The sequence below is a fragment of the Pan paniscus genome, chromosome 13 (genome assembly GCF_029289425.2).
Source record: "Pan paniscus chromosome 13, NHGRI_mPanPan1-v2.0_pri, whole genome shotgun sequence".
Taxonomy (NCBI): Eukaryota; Metazoa; Chordata; class Mammalia; order Primates; family Hominidae; genus Pan; species Pan paniscus.
Window position 1 is genome coordinate 64,190,755 of NC_073262.2, and position 18,815 is coordinate 64,209,569.

Genomic DNA, 18,815 nt, shown 5'->3' on the forward strand with positions numbered 1-18,815 from the left:
CTGCTGTATGGAGGTATAATTAACAAATAAAAAAAAAGATGTACAGTGTGATGTTTTGGTGTGTGTATACATTGTGAAATGTTTACTGCAATTAAACTAATCAACATCTTTATTTCACATAGTTGCCCTCTTTTTTTGTGAGACTAAAAGTCTACTTTCTTAGCAAACTTCAAGTATGCAACACATGATTATTAACCATGGTCACCATGCCTTACATTAGATTCTAGAACTTATTCATCCTAACTGAAACTTAGTACCCCTTGACCAACATCTCCCCATTTCTCCCACCCTTAGTGGCAACCACAATTCCACTCTCTGCTTCTATAAGTTTGACATTTTTAGATTCCACATATAAGTGAGCTCATGCAGTGTCTGTTTTTCTGTGCTTAGCTTATTTTATTTAGCATAATATCCTACAGGTTCATGTTACAAATGACAGAATTTCCTTCTTTTCTTTTCTTTTTTTTTGTTGTAGCAACACATTTTAATGAGCAGTGTTTTTATTCAAGCTATATAAAGACATTTATACATAAGTACATACATTCATTTAAAATATATATAAGGTTCATTTAGAACAGGCAATTTGTTTGCTTATGATCTACATTCACAGAGGGGGAAAAAGTACATTTATTAAAAACAGGTACCACACATCTATATTCACCAAATCGCGTTGGTTTAAAAAAGTATTAACTTGACATACATTGCATCCATGTTTATTGTGCTACTTGCGCAAAGGAATAAAATTGTTTACTGAATTATGTTTAGCTCTTTATTCATTTAACAAGTTCATTTAAATAAGTTCAATATTCCATAAATGACAAGCAGCTTAAATACAAGTTTGATAACTATCATTAAAAAAGTAATAAAATCAAAGTCAGTGAAATTTTCAACAAGGCAGCGTAACATCCATCACTAACCTGACTAAAAGGCCGCACTCGCACTGCTACTTTCACACTGTCAACACTTGGCGTAGGCATTTTCACCAATTTCTCATTATCTGTATTATTTGGTAGAAAAATAAATGCAGAAAGCACACTGCATATGCTTCACATTAAAATATTAAAAGCTTAGCCCATGAAAGCAGTTCGTTTCTAGATGATCAATTATTAATAGTCCATTCATTACACACTATCAATTACCTGTTATAAATTATTTTACAACACTTATTTATTGATGAGTGTTAGAGCCTACATCAAGTACCATTGCTTAATTGCACACAGTTGTACTGTAGAGAACAGGGCGTGTGTTGTTTTTCTCCTTTTCTACATCTACTCACTCTCTCCCAACCTCAATAATCTGTGCCTGAGGTCCTGTGAGAATTTGCCAGTTTTAAAACCTGAATATTAAGGGATTTCTGTGGTTCAGTAGCAAGCTCCTTCACAACAATATTATAAAAATTTGTTCAGACATCTCATCCTATCAATATTAGGCACATACAAGATGCACTCAATATCCATAAACAGATTTATTTTACATTTCCCTTTGTCAAACCCTTTGATAAGGTTGCAAGTGAGCAGTGAACCGGTCAATCTAACCTGGATTAGTCTTTGACTAATTAAGACTTTAAAGAGCCTTTAAGCTTGCCGAATAAGAGATGCCAACATTATAGTTAACCAATACTTGGATTATTCATTTGAGGTAGATTACACAAAATTTGTGAAACTACAAAGATGGCAAAATTACATGCCCATAATTCAATTTTAACATAGTAACAGCCAAAAACAAAAAAATACATTTTATGATTAGAAATCTGAATCACAGAATCAAAGTGCATAAACTAGAAAATAGTAACTGTAAAAAGAAATATCAATACTTCAATCATCCCCATTTTAAGACTGGTCTAGTATTTTAATTATAGAGAAAATGAGACCAATGAGCATATAAAACTATTTAAACAGATATCCCCTCCCTTTCAAAAATCCAAGACACAAACGACTGTGAAGTATACATTTCATTTAACATTCCATTAATAAGCCATATTTACATATATAAACGTATGAAGTCTTAATATAAAATAGAAAAATTGCCTGGACTGAAACAATCACTCCATATGGAGTTACTTTACTTATTGAAGACCTTCTGTTTACATAAAAATTTACAATAATTTATATAAATTATTTTCTTCCAAACTAGATATTTAATAATCCACACTATTCTGATGACTTTACAAATAGGTGTACATTAAAAACTTCCCAAGAAATTACAGCATTTTTCTGCGTAAAATTTGCTTTGGATAGGAAGACAGTTTCTTTCTGTTCCTTCCAAGACCTGTTCCTGTCACTTCTGTAGTTTTTCTTGGTTTGCTCTTGACTCCGTCAACTGGGCTAGCCAAGGGGGAAATCAGCCGAATTTCTATGGCAGGAGGTGACCAAGCACTTTCTTTTTCTGTGTTTTTGCTTGTTTTGTTTTTGACGTCCTGATTCGTTTCGCTTTTGGCTTTCCCACAGTTTCTACTGATTGTGCATCATCTTTCAGTTCATCTTCAAGCTTGTTCTTATTGGATGTGTTTTTTTGTCTGCTCCTTAAAGCAGGAGGTGAGATGACAAACTGAGAAGATAAATCCGAAACTAATTCTTTCAGCTGTGCAGGAACCTCTATTTTTTTTAGCTTTTGCTTTCCTTGGAACTTCTGCCGCTGGAGAAAATAAAGGCTCATTGTTTGGTTCAGAAAGGTCCGGCAACAAGATGGCCTTGCTAGACTGAGTCCTGGTGCTGCGGGATGATTTAGTGAAGGAAGCTGTGGCGAGCAATCTTTCTTCCTGCTCATTTGTTTCTTTATGTGTCATTTCATCTGTGCGTTCTTCTGATACTGAGTGCAATGAACGTTTTTGACTTTGACTTTCAGTCTTTTTTGTAAGTTTTTTCTTAGAGCTCATCACCATCGAAAGTTCCTCGTTTGGCACTAAAATGGATTTTCCTAAAGCTGGTTTTCCAACATCAACATTTTCACTTTTAGCTGGGGTATTTCTTGTAGATCTCCTTTTAATGCTGGGAGCCTCTTTCTTCTTGGGGCTTCTCTCTTCCTTAACAGCCTTAGATCCTACATCTTCAGATGGATTGATTTTTCTTGGTCTACCACGTTTTCTAGGTATGGCAGACATATCAAATTCTGCTTGAAGAGTCAACTGAGATGACTCAAGGTTGGAGTCTTCTCTCACATCTGATGGACTAACTTCTCTCCCTCTGACCCTTCTAATATGTTTAATAGGCAGCTGCTTGTCACTGGATTTATCATCTTGCTTATTTCCTGTATTTTCAGAAGCATCTAAATGAGCACTTCTCAATTTTCTGATCATTCTGCTAGGACTTGTTACCGTACTAACTTTTAGATCATTTATAATTTCAACACTTTCCTGATTTTCTACAGATCTTTTAATTCTTCTAGGAGTCCTTTTTGTAACAGATGAAACCTTAACTTCTTTTTTAGTAGTTTCTTCAACTGCTGGTTCCAACAGCTGAGATGATTTTAATCTTTTTGATTCCCTACCTGTAGTGATCTGTAATTCTTGTTCCACAGAACTGGTGTTTTCTAGTATGTCCTGATTAACTTCTTTCTTTCTCCTTCCTCTCCTAGGCATAACAGAATTTTGAGGTATTTGCTGGTTCTGAGATAGTCCTCTGACATCAGAATAGATGTTTTCAGAAGCTTCAGAAATTTCTTTTGCCTTCCTAGTTTTCTTCCTGACTGACTGCCCTGGCATCTTAGGAGTAGCAACATCTGCTGATGCTTCCTGTTGTGCTGATTTGACATTCATGTTTTGGATACGTTGACCTCTCGTACGAGTTTTGGAGGAAACCATGTCATCAACCTGGCTGACATTCATAGTCATTGTGCTTGTTTCCTGAGCAGTCTTATATGCAGATTTGACTAATTTAGTGGGACACATTATGTTTTGGCTCACTAAAGGTATTGTTTCATGAATGGACTGTTCCATTGTATCTGAAGTAATTTCTTTACTTCTTGTGTCTTTAATTACGTCAAGTAAATTTTCTGCAATTGCTACTTTAATAGGTTCAGGCACATATGGTAAAGTCTCTACTTTTTGGGACTTTTGGTCACTAGTTACAGCAGATGGCAAATTTGCAACTTGTCCATGATTATCATTTTCCCCACTGCATACAAGTTTTTCTTCAGTTGCTGTGTTAGCTGCTTTAGGTAACACATCAGATGATGCAAAATCACCTGGCTCAACTTCTCCTTCTTCACCTTCCAATATCAAGGTAAAGTTGCTTTGAGCCACAAAAAGTTCCCCATCTACTTCAGCAATGTCACATTCAGCAGTGTCTTTATTATCAGCTAAGTCACAAAACTGTTGGTCAATAGTATCAAAATTGTACTGAAGCTTAAGTGTTCCAGAGGGATATAACTCATTAAATGAAAGATTCCTAGCCTCTTCTCCTGAATCTTGAGCTTCAAGCTTTTCCTGTTCAATCACATGAATTTCTTGAGTATCAGGAGGGCTGTCAGAAATTGGAAGCTTTTCTTCTGGTAAGTCAACACTTTCTTTTAGTACACCAACTTCTACTTCATGATCTTCTTTTAAGTTCAGCACTACTTCCTGGTTAAGCCTGCGCTCAGAGACAATAGGACCTTCAGAGATAGTGAGTGAGGAGTTTCCACCATCACCAAGGACATCAGCCATAGATTTATTGTCATTTGCTCTAATTGCAGAGGTGTAGGTTTCAACAGATGTTAATCCTTCGTCCAACACTGGTACCTTGGACTTCTGGGTGAAGATTTTCCCTTCATAGACTGATGGTGCACAAAGAGAAGCTTCAGTTCCTTGAACCGGGCTTAAGTGATTCAATTCTGAAAATGCCTGTGCTGCAACTAAGAGATCCTTTGTTTCTGCATCTTCTAAATTGCCCATTTGTTTCTGTAGGTCTGAAGGAGTTACTTCTGATGCAAATACATCTTTATCTCCATCCTTTTCAGTTTGTTCAGTTACATTAGTAGTTAGTGCAGTGGAAGAGCTTTTGGGCTTAGAGGCCGTGAAAACAGTCTTTTCAAGGTCTTCCGGTGACAGTGCATCCTGATACTCTAAGGTAGTCTCATCGGATGTGATTGAAACACTGCTGTTTCCTTTGCTCACATCCAGTTTCTCTAAACTTTGTGACCCCACATCCATTTCTTGATGCTCCTTTTCAGGGCTGTTCAGGAAAAAAGATGTGGTCCTATCTTTGCTCTTCAGCCATTCAGTTTCCACTGGAACTGCACATTTTTTAGGTGTAGTAAATACTTCTAATTTGCTATCATCTGCAGCCCCAGGAATCCACTTTGGGTGGACATCTTCTTCCACAAATGAAATTCTAGTTTATTTAAGTCGTTGAGGAGACCTTCCAGGTGATGGAGAGGGAGATGCTAAAGGTGTTGATCGAAGAGTAGACCTCAGGATGGACTGAGGAGTGAACTCAGAAAATCCAGAAGTAGTAACTGACATGGCCAAACTTTTAGCTTTGTTAACTACAAGAGGAGTTTCAAGCAAATGTAATTCTGAAGCCCTGGAGATGGCCTGAGGCGATCCTTTTAATTGTGAACTTGAGGGCAGTGAACGGGATACTAGGTGCAAAGGAGATTTCATGGAGCTTTGCTGAATAAACTCCGAACACTGAGAAGGCCGGGGGACAGGCTGAACAACCAAATCTAGCAGTCTAGAAATTTTTTGTGATGCTTTTGAAATTGGTGTTCCAAAAAATGCCTCAGGCAGCTCTGGAGCTGGGAGCGAATACACTATAGGAGATGGTTCTTCTATTTTAGAACTATTGAAAGGTGTGGTGCTATTTATAGGTTCTTTGCTTGCCCAAACTTCTCCAATTTTAGATAACACATTGTTGATGAAAACAGATCTTGTCAACACAGTTCCTGTTACAACTTGCTTTGGAACTGCTGATAATGGTTTGGGTCTAGAAACTGATGGAAAAACTGATGATGTTGACAGATGATAAGGCTTAGCTCGTTCAATGGCTAATTTTCGATGGACTCTAGGAAGGATTTTTCCATACTGGTCTAATATAGAATTTTGAGCCAGTGATCTCTCCCGCAAACGAGGATCACGATCATTCATAACATTAATCTTCAGAGTTTGGTTCAGCTTCAAGGGAGGCACATAATTGGCATGCTGCAAATGGTGCACTAAAAGGAATTCATGATTCTGAATGCTGGCACTGGACTGCAAAAATTTCACTAAACATTCCTGCTCAGTGTCTGTAAATGGTAACTTCAGTAAATCTTCCATCAAGCCCATTTCCTGACAGACTTCATACATGTGCTTCAGTAACTCCTCTATATTCAACCTATTGCAATGTTGCCGCAAAAAATTCCAGGCTTCAACCATGCATCTACTAAAAAGCAAAACAGTGAGGTGAAGGATAACATCGCTACCACTGGACACTGTTGGCTTCATTGTCTGAATATATCTGAGGGCTTGTCTGTGCTCGCCCTGACTCATGAATGCCTGAATAATCTTTGAATGTTGCCATGACAAAGGTTTTGCAGTAGCTGGATGAAACAAAAGATCCAAACCACTCTCATAGTCATTATGATCTATCAACCAAAACCCCTGAATAAGTTTAACTTGGCCCCAAGAAATGGCAAATACAGTTGGGAAAGATTCAATGGGAGTGTCTGTTTTGTTGGGAAAGGAATACATAATATCAAGTAGCAAATAAATGGTAATAGAGTGTTTGGCTGCTTCAGTAACGCCGTCTAATAGGTACATATCAAGTACTGCATGCAGACTAACAGGAGGATATTTTCCTGTGCCTCCTTCATCTCGTTTCCACAACTTCTCAATTCGCTCTCCTAACTGAGAAACCAGTCCATCAATCATCAAGCAATCGGGATTCCACTTCCCTCTTGATAAACGCTCAAACTTCTGTCGATGACTGGTGTAGTAGTTCTGAATTACAGGGTAGTTGTAGCATAACCTTGACAACTGCACAGAATCATCTATGCCTTCTGGTAAAAGCCCAGAATGAGAGAACCAAAGAACCACTTGTGCATACTGACAGATGAGGTGGGAAACCACAAACTTATTGCTTAAGTCTATCAGTCCTCTCTCAGTGATCTCTCGGGCTTCTGATGCAAAACAGCTCAAGACTATATTAAGATTGCTAAGAAGCAAATAGCATTGCTGGATAGACTGTATAGTTTGTGGATCCATGAAATGACACGAACCATCAAATAATGGCACACATAGTCTGTCAAATTCCTCTTTTGTGAGAACCACTTTATTCCACGTCCATTCAAGAACAAAGCGCACATTAGTGGCAGAATTTGGTTGTTCTTCTGTTATCCATCTTCGGATATAACCAGTCAAAAGTCCCAGGGAACTAGTCTGAATTGCTGTTGACAATATAGCTTCTAACTGTTCTTCTTGGCTTAAACTGGAAGGCTGAACATGAACAAATCTTGGGGAAAGAAGACCAGCTACAAGACATCGATTATAACCATCAGGAATGAGTTCATTGAGTGATGGACCTGATTTCTTTAAAAAAGTCAAAGTCTCCTTCCGAAAGCCAGTACAAGTTAAATGAACAACTCCCGAGTTTAACAAACAAGTGGCATCAAAATTATAAGTGCTTGGGTTAAAAAACTGCTCGGGAGGTGGATATGAAGGAGGGACTCCTCTATTTAAACTTCTCTCATGTACTAATATATCCAAGATGCCATGTGGAGAAGTCCTACTTACAACAGACTCCAATGACCACAGTGCAAAATAAGAGCAATTATGTAGATATTCTCCTGACCTTAACGAATCTGGCATTTGTGCATGATACCAACGATTTATATCAAAAAGCCCCAAATATACAGAAGGCTTTCCCTGTCCATATATATTCACCTGCCAGGTAAAGACTGAAACACTAGTGTCAGGCGATAGAGCTTCATTCACGCCTTCCTCCCTGTCACCGTGAGATCGAAATTTCTCTATACTCTGGCATCCCAACAATTTGGTATTACTCGTCTGTCCCCTCAAAGGGAACATGCCACCTGTCAGGTCCAGAGTGTATCTTTCTTCACAGTATTCTAACCCCTCATATAAGATTTGTCCTGATGCCAAACACTTTCTATTACCAAAGGCCAACTGCAGCAGATGCAAACTCAAAACATCCCCTTCACTATCTTGTGTAGACTGAACAGCCCACAAGTAACAGCAATTCCGACGATCATTCTCAGTTTCTTGAAAAGTGACAGCATATACAGGAACTTGTCCACTTTCCAATTGTATGTAATATTCTCTTTTCATGCTTTTCATGTTCCAAAGTGCTAGATAGCCATCAGAAAAACCTGCAGCAAGCTGATTTGTCCTGCTTATGTAACTAAGAGTTGAAACGGCTGTTCCTGTTGGACTTACTAACTGGAAACACAGATGGCGCCCTTCTCTCATCACACTTTCTCTAATGTGTGGTACTTCAGCTGGGATACCAGTTAGAACTTCAAGATCTGATGCTTCAACTTCATTTTGATTGCATGACAAGTCATCCAAACATAGGTCAATAAGAAGGATCTGTCCAACATCAGTGACCACAGCTGCCACTCCAAAAAGCCATCGCAGACTTGGATGTAAATGCTGAGTGCTTGCACTGGCTCCTCCATGATTAATTATAGGTTCAATAGCTGTTACCCTTCCAGGAAGAACAACTGCTTTAACTACTTTTGATATTCCAAGGTCATAAAGACAGAGAACACTCCCTTCTGTTTCTTCCAATCCTATTAATAATCCAGTTCTCTTCTGCCAAGAGAATTCTTTCACAGCTAAAACTACAGGAGGCTGTTCATTGACTCCACTGAATCTGTAAGCAGACAATCGCTCTCCTGTTATAGAGTTTACTACCTCAAGTTGTGGACCACAAGCCAAGCAAGCAAGTCCATTTTTCCCCGCAGCAAACTTTCCACGAAGCACAGATTCTAATGTTATTTCGTCTTCTCCAAGGGCTTGAAGAGTCACTTCTGGAAATGGCAGGAGACCACTAGTCACTTGAGCTCTTAAGTCTCGCATACTTCCACAGCGCCGCTCCGCCGCCATGTGCCACCGCTCCTCCGGTCCGAGATTATGTAACGAAGCCGTACCCGCTGCCGTACCCGCCACCGCCAGCGCTCGCCCCCTCGAGCCCCATCCGTTGGCCCCGCGCGCGCCCGGCCTAGGCCCGGCGCTCGCGGGGCCGCCGCCGCCGCCGCGGGCCCAGGCCGCGCCTCCTTCTTTTCAAAGTCTGAATGATATTTCTTTTTTTTTTTTTTTTTTGAGACAGAGTCTCGCTCTGTCGCCCAGGCTGGAATGCAGTGGCGCGATTTCTGCTCACTGCAAGCTCCGCCTCCTGGGTTCACGCCATTCTCCTGCCTCAGCCTCCCGAGTAGTTGGGACTACAGGCGCCCGCCACCACGCCCGGCTAATTTTTTGTATTTTTAGTAGAGACGGAGTTTCACCACGTTAGCCAGGATGGTCTCAATCTCCTGACCTCGTGATCCGCCCGCCTCAGCCTCCCAAAGTAAGGCCGAATGATATTTCATTATATATGTGTGTATCACATTTTCTTTCTTTCTTTCTTTCTTTCTTTCTTTCTTTCTTTCTTTCTTTCTTTCTTTCTTTCTTTCTCCCTTCCTTCCTTCCTTCCTTCCTTCCTTCCTTCCTTCCTTCCTTCCTTCCTTCCTTCCTTCCTTCCTTCCTTCCTTCCTTCCTTCCTTCCTTCCTTCCTTCCTTCCTTCCTTCCTTCCTTTCTTTCTTTCTTTCTTTCTTTCTTTCTTTCTTTCTTTCTTTCTTTCTTTCTTTCTTTCTTTTTTGAGACACCGTCTTGCTCTGTTGCCCAGGCTGGAGTGCAGTGGTATGATCTTGTCTCTCTGCAACCTCCACCTCCCAGGTTCAAAGTGATTCTTCGGCCTTAGCCACCTGAGTAGCTGGAATTAGAGGCATGCACCACCAGGGTTTCATCATGTTCGCCAGGCTGGTCTCAAACTCCTGGCCTCAAGGGACCCACCTGCCTCGGCCTCCCAAAGTGCTGGGATTACAGGCATGAGCCACCATGCCCAGCCTACATTTTCTTCATCCATTCAGCAGCAAACACTTTGTTTCCATGTCTTGGCTATTGTGAATAATGTTGCAATGAACATGGGAGTGCAGTTATCTCTTTGGGATAGTGATTTTATTCTTTTGGATATATACCCAGAAGTAGGACTGCTTGATTGTATGATAGTTCTTTTTTATTTTTTTTTTAACTTTGTGAGAAACCTCCATACTGTTTTCCATACTGGTTGTACCAGTCTATATTTCCACCAACAATATATATGGGTTCTTTTTTTTTCTCCACATTCTGGACAGCACTTATCTTTTGACTTTTTGATACATAAATAGTTATTCTAACACTTGTGAGATGATATACTATTGTGGTTTTGATTTGCATTTCTCTGATGACTAGTGATGTTAGGCACCTTTTCATATACCTATTGGCCATTTATGTCTTCTTTGAAACAATGTCTATTCAAGTTCTTTGTCCATTGAAAATACTGAGTTATTTGTTTTCTTGCAATTGAGTTGTATGAGTTCCTTATATATTTTGGATATTAAGCCCTTATCAGATATGTAGTTTGAAAATATTTTCTCCTATTATGCATGTTACCTTTTCATTTTGTTGATTATTTCCTTTGCTGTGGAAAAACTTTTTCTTTTGATGTAGTTGCATTAGCTTATTTTTGCTTTCATTGACTGTGTTTTTGGTGTGATATCCAAAAACTCATTGCCAATACCAATGTCATGGAGCTTCCCACCATATTTTCTCCTAGTAGTTTTACAGTTTCAGGTCTTACAGTTAAATCTGTAATCTATTTTGGGTTGATTTTTGTGTATGGTGTAAGATAAGGATCCAATTTCTTTTTTTTTGCATGTGAATACCCAGTTTTCCAAACCTAATTAATTGAACAGATTATCCTTTTCCCATTGTTTATTATTGCTGCCTCTGTAGAAGAATATTTGAGTGTATATGCATGGGTTTATTTCTGGGCTTTCTATTCTGTTCCATTAGAGTATGTGTCTGTTTTTATACCAAGACCATACATAGTGTTTTGATTACTATAGCTTTGTAATATAATTTGAAATCAGCAAGTGTGATGCCTTCAGCTTTGTTCTTTTTGCTCAAGATTGCTTTGACTGTTGGAGTCTTTTATGGTTCTATATGAATTCTAGGTTTGTTTTTATATTTCTGTGAAAAATTACATTGGAATTTTGATTGAATCTGTAGATTAGATTATTTTGGGTAGTATGGATATTTTATGGTATTGGTTCTTATGATCATAGATATTTTTCCTTATTTGTGTCTTCAGTTTCTTTCATCAATGTTTTGCGGTTTTCAATGTATAAATCTTTGACTTCTTTTGTAGAGTTTTGTTCTCAGTATTTTATTCTTTGTAATGCTATTGTAAATGAGATGGCTTTCTTAATTTATTCTTCAGATATTTTGTTGTTAGTGTTATAAACACAACTAATTTTTGTGTGTTGATTTTGTATTCTGAAACTTTATTGTATTTGTTTGTTAGTTCCAACAGTTTTTTGGTGGAGCCCTTAAAGTCTACTGTCTATACGATTATGTCATTTACAAAAAGAGGCAATTTTACCTCATCCTTTCCAATTTGGATTTTTTTTTTTTGACAAATTGCTCTGCCTAATACTTCCAGTACTACGTTAAGTAGAATTGGCAAGTATAGGCATCCTTGTCTTGTTCCTGATCTTTGAGAAAAATCTTTCAACTATTCACTGCTTAGTACATATGATGTTAGCTGTGGCTGTGTGATATACGGCCTTTATTGTGTTGAGGTACTTTTTTTTATATCTAATTGTTGACAGTTTTTATCATAAAATGATGTTGAATTTTGTCAAGTGCCTTTCTGCATCTATTGAGATGACAATACAATTTTTATCCTTCATTCTGTTAATGTAGTGTAACACATTTATTGATTTGTGTATGTTCAACCATCCTTTCACTTCAGGGGACTTATCCAATTTGTTGGTGTTCATTGTAGTCTCTTATGATGCTTTGTATTTATGTGGTGTTGGCTGTAATGTCTCATCTTTATTTCTGATTTTATTTATTTGCATCTCTTTTTCGCTCCTGGATAGTCTAGCTAAGGATTTTTCAATTTTGTTTATATTTTAAAAAATCAACTTTTTCAGTGTGCTTTTCTATTTTTTGGGGGTAGTCTTTATTTCATTTTTTTCTCTTATGTTATTTCTTTCCTTCTTCTAACTTTGGACTTATTCTTATTTTTCTGGTTCACTGAGGTATAATATTAGGACGGTTTTTCTGATATCTTTATTCTTTTTAAATGTAGATGTTTATTCCTATAAACTTTCTGTTTAGAACTGCTTTTCATGCATTGCCCATGAACATAAACAAAAACCATCTTTTCTATTAATTTAGGGGTTCTTTAATTTCATTCAGCAGTGTTTTGTAGTTATAAAAGTCTTGCACCTTCTTGGTGGGCTTTCTTTCTAAATATTTTATTCTTTTTGCTGCTATTGTATATGAAATTATTGCTTAATTTTCTTTTTGGATTGTTTACTGCTAGTGTACGGAAGTACAATTGAGTTTTGAGTCTTGGTTTTGTATCAGGCAACTTTGCTGAAATAGTGTATTAGCTAATTTTTGTGCATTCTTTAGGATTTTATATGCAAGATCATATTATCTATAAATAAGGGTTTTTTTAAAAACTTCTTTTCCTATTTGGATAATTTCTTTTATTTTTTTTTGCCTAATTACTCTGGCTAGAACTTCCAATATAATGTTGAATAGAAATGGTGAAATTGGGCCAATGTCCTTGATTAACATAGATGCAAAAGTCCTCAACAAAATACTAGCCAAGCAAATCCAGCAGCACATCAAAAAGCTAATCCACCACGATCAAGTAACCTTCATCCCTGGGATGCAAGGTTGGTTCAACATACGAAAATCAATAAATGTGATTTATCACATACACAGAACTAAAAACAAAATCCACATGATTATCTTAACAGATGCAGAAATGGCTTTTGATAAAATTTAATATCCATTCATGTTAAAAACTCTCAATAAACTAGGCAATGAAGGAACATACTTCCAAACAAGAGCCATCTATGACAGACCCACAGCCAACATCATATTGAATGGGCAAAAGCTGGAAGCATTCCCCTTGAAAACTGGAATAAGACAAGGATGCCTTCTCTTACCACTCCTATTCAACATAGTACTGGAAGTCCTAGCCAGAGCAATCAGGCAAGAGAGAAATAAAAGGCATACAAATAGGAAGAGAGGAAGTCAAACTATCCCTGTTTGCAGGTGATATGATTCTGTACCTAGAAAACCCCATAGTCTCTGCCCAAAAGCTCCTTGATCTGATAAACAACTGCAGCAAAGTTTCAGGATACAAAATCATGTGCAACAATTAGTAGCATTCCTAAACATTAAGAACATCCAAGCTGAGAGCCAAAGCAGGAATGCAATCCCATTCTCAGTAGCCACAAAGGGAATAACATACCTAGGAATGAAGTGAACCAGGTAGGTGAAACATCTCTGAAATGAGAGTTACAAAACACTGCTCAAAGAAATCAGAGATGATACAAGCAAATGGAAAAACATTCCATGCTCATGTATAGGAAGAATCAATATCATTAAAATGTCCATACTGACCAAAGCAATTTACAGATTCAATCATATTCCTATCAAACTACCAAGCACGTTCTTCGTAGAGCTAGAAAAAACTATTTTAAAATCATATGGAACCAAAGAAAGAGCCTGAGTAGCCAAGATAATCCTTAACAAAAGAATAAAGATGGAGGCATCATGCTACCTGACTTCAAACTATACTACAAGGCTACAGTAATCAAAACAGTTACAAAAACAGACATAGACAAATGGAACAGAATAGAGGGCCCAGACATAATGCCACACATCTACAACCATTTGATCATTGACAAAGTTGACACAAACAAGCAATGGGGAGAGGACTCCCTATTCAATAAATGGTGCTGGGATAGCTGGCTAGCCATATACAGAAGATTAAAACTGGACCCCTTCTTACACCATATACAAAAATTAACTCAAGCTGGATTAAAGACTTAAATGTAAAACCTAAAACTGCAAGAACTCTGAAAGAAAACCTAGGAAATAGGACATAGGACCTGGCACAGATTTCATGACAAAGACATCAAAAGCAATTGCAACAAAAACAAAACTTGACAAGTGGGAACTAAATAAACTGAAGAGTTTCTGCACAGCAAAAGAAACTATCAACAGAGTGAACAGACAACCTACAGAATGGCAGAAAATATTTGCAAACTATATAACTGACAAAGGTCTAATATCCAGAATCTATAAGGCACTTAAACAAATTTATAAGCAAAACCAAACAACCCTGTTAAAAAATGGGCAAAGGACATGAACAGGCCCATTTCAAAAGAAGACATATTTACTGCTGGTGGCTGGCAAGATGGCCAAATAGAAACAGCTCTGGTCTGCAGCTCCCAGTGAGATCAATGTAGAAGGCGGGTGATTTCTGCATTTCCAACTGAGGTACCCAGCTCATGTCATTGGGACTGGTTAGACAGTGGGTGCCTCACCCAGGAAGAGCAAGGTGTCAGGGAACTCCCTCCCCTAACAAGGGAAGCCATGAGGGACTGGGCCATGAGGAACAATGCATTCTGGCCCAGATACTATGCTTTTCCCATGGTCTTCGAAACCCACAGACCAGGAGATTCCCTCAAGTGCCTACACCCCAGGGCCCTGGGTTTTAAGCACAAACCTGGGTGGCTGTTTGGGCAGACACTGAGCTAGCTGCAGGAGTTTTTTTTTTTTTTTTTTTTTGTACCCCAGTGGCACCTGGAAAGCCAGCGAGACAGAATCGTTCACTCCCCTGGGAAAAGGGCTGAAGCCAGCGAACCAAGTCGTCTAGCTCAGTCGATCCCACCCCCAGGGAGCCCAGCAAGCTAAGATCCACTGGCTTGAAATTCTCGCTGCCAGCACAGCAGTCTGAAGTCGACCTGGGACACAAAAGCTTGGTGGGGGGAGGGGCGTCTGCCATTAATAAGGCTTGAGTAGGCAGCTTTCCCCTCACCGTGTAAACAAAACCCCTGGGAAGTTTGAACTGGGCAGAGCATACCGCAGTGACACAAAGCCACTGTAGCCAGACTTCCTCTCTAGATTCCTCCTCTCTGGGCAGGGCATCTCTGAAAGAAAGGCATCAGCCCCAGTCAGGGGATTATAGATAAAACTCCCATCTCCCTGGGACAGAGCACCTGGGGGTAGCAGCGTCTGTGGGCGCAGCTTCAGCAGACTTAAACATTCCTGCCTGCTGGCTCTGAGGAGAGCAGTTGATCTCCCAGGACAGTGCCCGAGCTCTACTAAGGGACAGACTGCCTCCTCAAGTGGGTCCCTGATCCACCTGCCTCCTGACAGGGAAACACCTTCCAGCAGGGGTTGACAGACACCTCATACAGGAGAGCTCCAGCTGGTATCTGGTGGGTGCCCCTCTGGGGTGAAGCTTCCAGAGGAGGGAACAGGCAGCATTCTTTGCTGTTCTGTAGTGTCCACTGGTGATACCCAGACAAACAGGGTCTGGAGTCCACCTCCAGCAAACTCCAGCAGACTTGCAGAAGAAAGGCCTGACTGTTAGAAGGAAAACTAACAAACAGAAAGGAATAGCATCAACATCAATAAAAAGGACATCCACACAAAAACCCCATCCAAAGGACACCAACATCAAAGACCAAAGGTAGATAAATCCACAAAGATGAGGAAAAACTTGTGCAAAAAGGCTGAAAATTCCAAAAACCAGAATGCTTCTCCTCCTCCAAAGGATCACAACTCCTCGCCGGCAAGGGAACAAAACTGGATGGAGAATGAGTTTGATGAATTGACAGAAGTAGGCTTCAGAATGTGGGGTAATAACAAACTCCTCCAAGCTAAAGGAGCATGTTCTAACCCAATGCAAAGAAGCCAAGAACCTTGAAAAAAGGTTACAGGAGCTGCTAACTTTATATTAACAGAACAGAGCCCTCAGAAATAATGCCACATATCTACAACTATCTGATGTTTGACAAACCTGACAAAAATAAGAAATGGGGAAAGGATTCCCTATTTAACAAATTGTGCTGGAAAACTGGCTAGCCATATGCAGAAAACTGAAACTGGACCCCTTCCTTACACCTTATACAAAAATTAACTCAAGATGGATTAAAGACTTAAACATAAGACCTAAAACCATGAAAACCCTAGAAGAAAACCTAGGCAGTACCATTCAGGACACAGGCATCGGCAAAGACTTTATGATGAAAACACCAAAAGCAATGGCAACAAAAGCCAAAATTGAGAAATGGGATTGAATTAAACTAAAGATCTTCTGCACAGCAAAAGAAACTATCATCAGAGTGAAGAGGCAACCTACAGAATGGGAGAAAATTTTTGCAATCTATCCATCTGACAAAGGGCTAATATCTAGAATCTACAAGAAACTTCAACAAATTTACAAGAAGAAAATAAACAACCCTAGCAAAAAGTGGGCAAAAATATGAACAGAAACTTCTCAAAATAAGACATTTATGTGGCCAATAAACATGAAGAAAATCTCATCATCACTGATCAATAGAGAAATGCAAATCAAAACCACAATGAGATACCATCTCATGCCAGTTACAATGGCTATCATTAAAAAGTCAGGAAACAACAGATGCTGGAGAGGATGTGGAGAAATAGGAACGCCTTTACACTGTTGATGGGAGTGTAAATTATTTCAACCATTGTGGAAGACAGTGTGGTGATTCCTCAAGGATGTAGAACCAGAAATACCATTTGACCCAGCAATCCCATTATTGGGTATATACCCAAAGATTATAAATCATTCCACTATAAAGACACATGCACATGTATATTTATTGCAGCGCTATTCACAATAGCAAAGATTTGGAACCAACCAAAATGCCCATCAATGATAGACTGGATAAAGAAAATGTGGCACATATACACCATGGAATACTATGTGGCAATAAAAGGGATGAGTTCATGTCCTTTGCAGGGAAATGGATGAAGCTGGAAGCTATCATTCTCAGCAAACTAACACAGGATTAGAAAAGCAAACATACCACATGGTCTCACTCATGGGTGGATGTTGAACAATGAGAACACATGGACACAGGGAGGGGAACATCACACACGGGGGCCTGTAGCAGGGTGGGGGGCTAGGGGAGGGATAGCATTACGAGAAATACCTAATGTAGATGACGGGTTGATGGGTACAGCAAACCACCATGGTACGTGTATACCTATGTAACAAACCTGCACGTTCTGCATATGTATCCCAGAACTTAAAGTATAAAAAACAAACAAACAAATAGATGAAATGTTTCCAATTAAAAAAAAAAGAGGAAGACATACATACGGCCAACAATCATATGAAAAAATGCTCAACATCACTTATTATTAGAGAAATGCAAATCAAAACAACGAGATACCATCTCACACCAGTCAGAATGGTTATTATTAAAAACGTGAATAAATAACATGCTGGTGAGGTTGTGGAGAAAAGGGAGTGCTTATTCACTGCTGGTGGGAGTGTAAATTTGTTCAGCCATTGTGGAAAGCAGTGTGGCGATTCCTGAAAGAACTTAAAACAGAAATACCATTCAACCCATCAATCCCATTTCACTTAGCATAATGTCCTCAAAGTTCATCCATGTTGTAGCATATGCCAGAATTTTCTTCCTTTTTAAGTTAAATAATACTCCATTATTACTTATTACATTTACTCCATTATTACATTATTATTGCCTTCCTTTTTAAGGCAAATAATACTCCAGGTGTATCCCGCATTTTGCTTATCCATTCGGCTGTTGATGGACACTTAGGCTGCTTCTGCATTTTAGCTATTGTGAATAATGCTGATATGAGCATGAGTGTACAAATATTTCTAAGAAACCCTGCTTTTAATTCTTTTGAATACATACCCAGAAGTGGAATTACTGGTTGATATGGTAATACTATTTATAATTTTTGAGGCTCCATCATACTGTGTTCTATAGTGGCTGTTCTAGTTTACATATCCACCAATAGTGCACAAGACTCCAATTTCTCCACATCACGTCTTTGCCATCATTAATATCACTTGTTATTTTGTTTGTTTTTTGTTTTTTTAAGAAAATAGTAACCATCTTAATGGCTGTAAGATGTATCTCATTGTAGTTTTGATTTGCATTTTTATAATGATTAATGATGTTGAGCATCTTTCCATGTGCTTATTGGTCATTTGTATATCTTCTTTAAAGAAATGTCTATTCAAATCCAATTCCCATGTTTGAATTAGGGTTTTTTTTGTTGTTGAGGTTTAGAAGTTCACTATATAGTCTGTATATTAATTACTTAAAAGAAAACTCTGGCGTTAGAGGATATAGAAAAATATAAGTACAATTGTTACAAATAACGCAGACTTCAAAAACAAAAAAGTCACAACCCAAACAAACCAAAATTTAAATGATCAGAATTGGCAGCACAAAGAAAACGCCCTCTCCTGACTTGTATTGTGGCAGTCTGAACGCCCCCAGAAAATTGTGCCAAAGAGTTTAGAAAAATAAATATACAATAAAAGTAAACACATACACACAAAACAGCAAACTTCAGGTAACTATTTTGGATTGCAAACAGGATAAATTAAATGTTCAAACAATCTGATAAAATAACCATTTGGAAACTGAAAAAAAAAGATATATAATTTGCAAACATTTTATCCTATTTCCTGGGTTGCTGTTTTACTTTATTAATATCATCTCATTTGGTGCTCAAAATTTAATTTTTTTTCACTTTTTCCTA

General features: G+C 38.5%; 2 protein-coding genes across 2 annotated transcripts in view; one reads left to right on the top strand and one right to left on the bottom strand.

Annotated features, from left to right (window-relative positions):
• Positions 1-755: 755 nt before the first annotated feature.
• LOC100984577 (protein ELYS-like) lies at positions 756-9,123 on the bottom strand. The gene is given in 2 exon segments (XM_034954381.3): positions 756-2,604; positions 2,606-9,123. Coding segments are annotated over 2 exon segments (6,672 nt in total). The 5' UTR covers positions 9,026-9,123; the 3' UTR covers positions 756-2,352.
• Positions 9,124-9,142: 19 nt separating this feature from the next.
• Positions 9,143-18,815, top strand: part of SLC4A10 (solute carrier family 4 member 10) — a 477,442-nt gene continuing 467,769 nt past the window's right edge. Inside the window, exon 1 of the mRNA XM_055108674.1 lies at positions 9,143-9,485. The gene's annotated coding sequence lies outside the window, so the exon portion shown is untranslated. The remainder of the gene's footprint in view (positions 9,486-18,815) is intronic.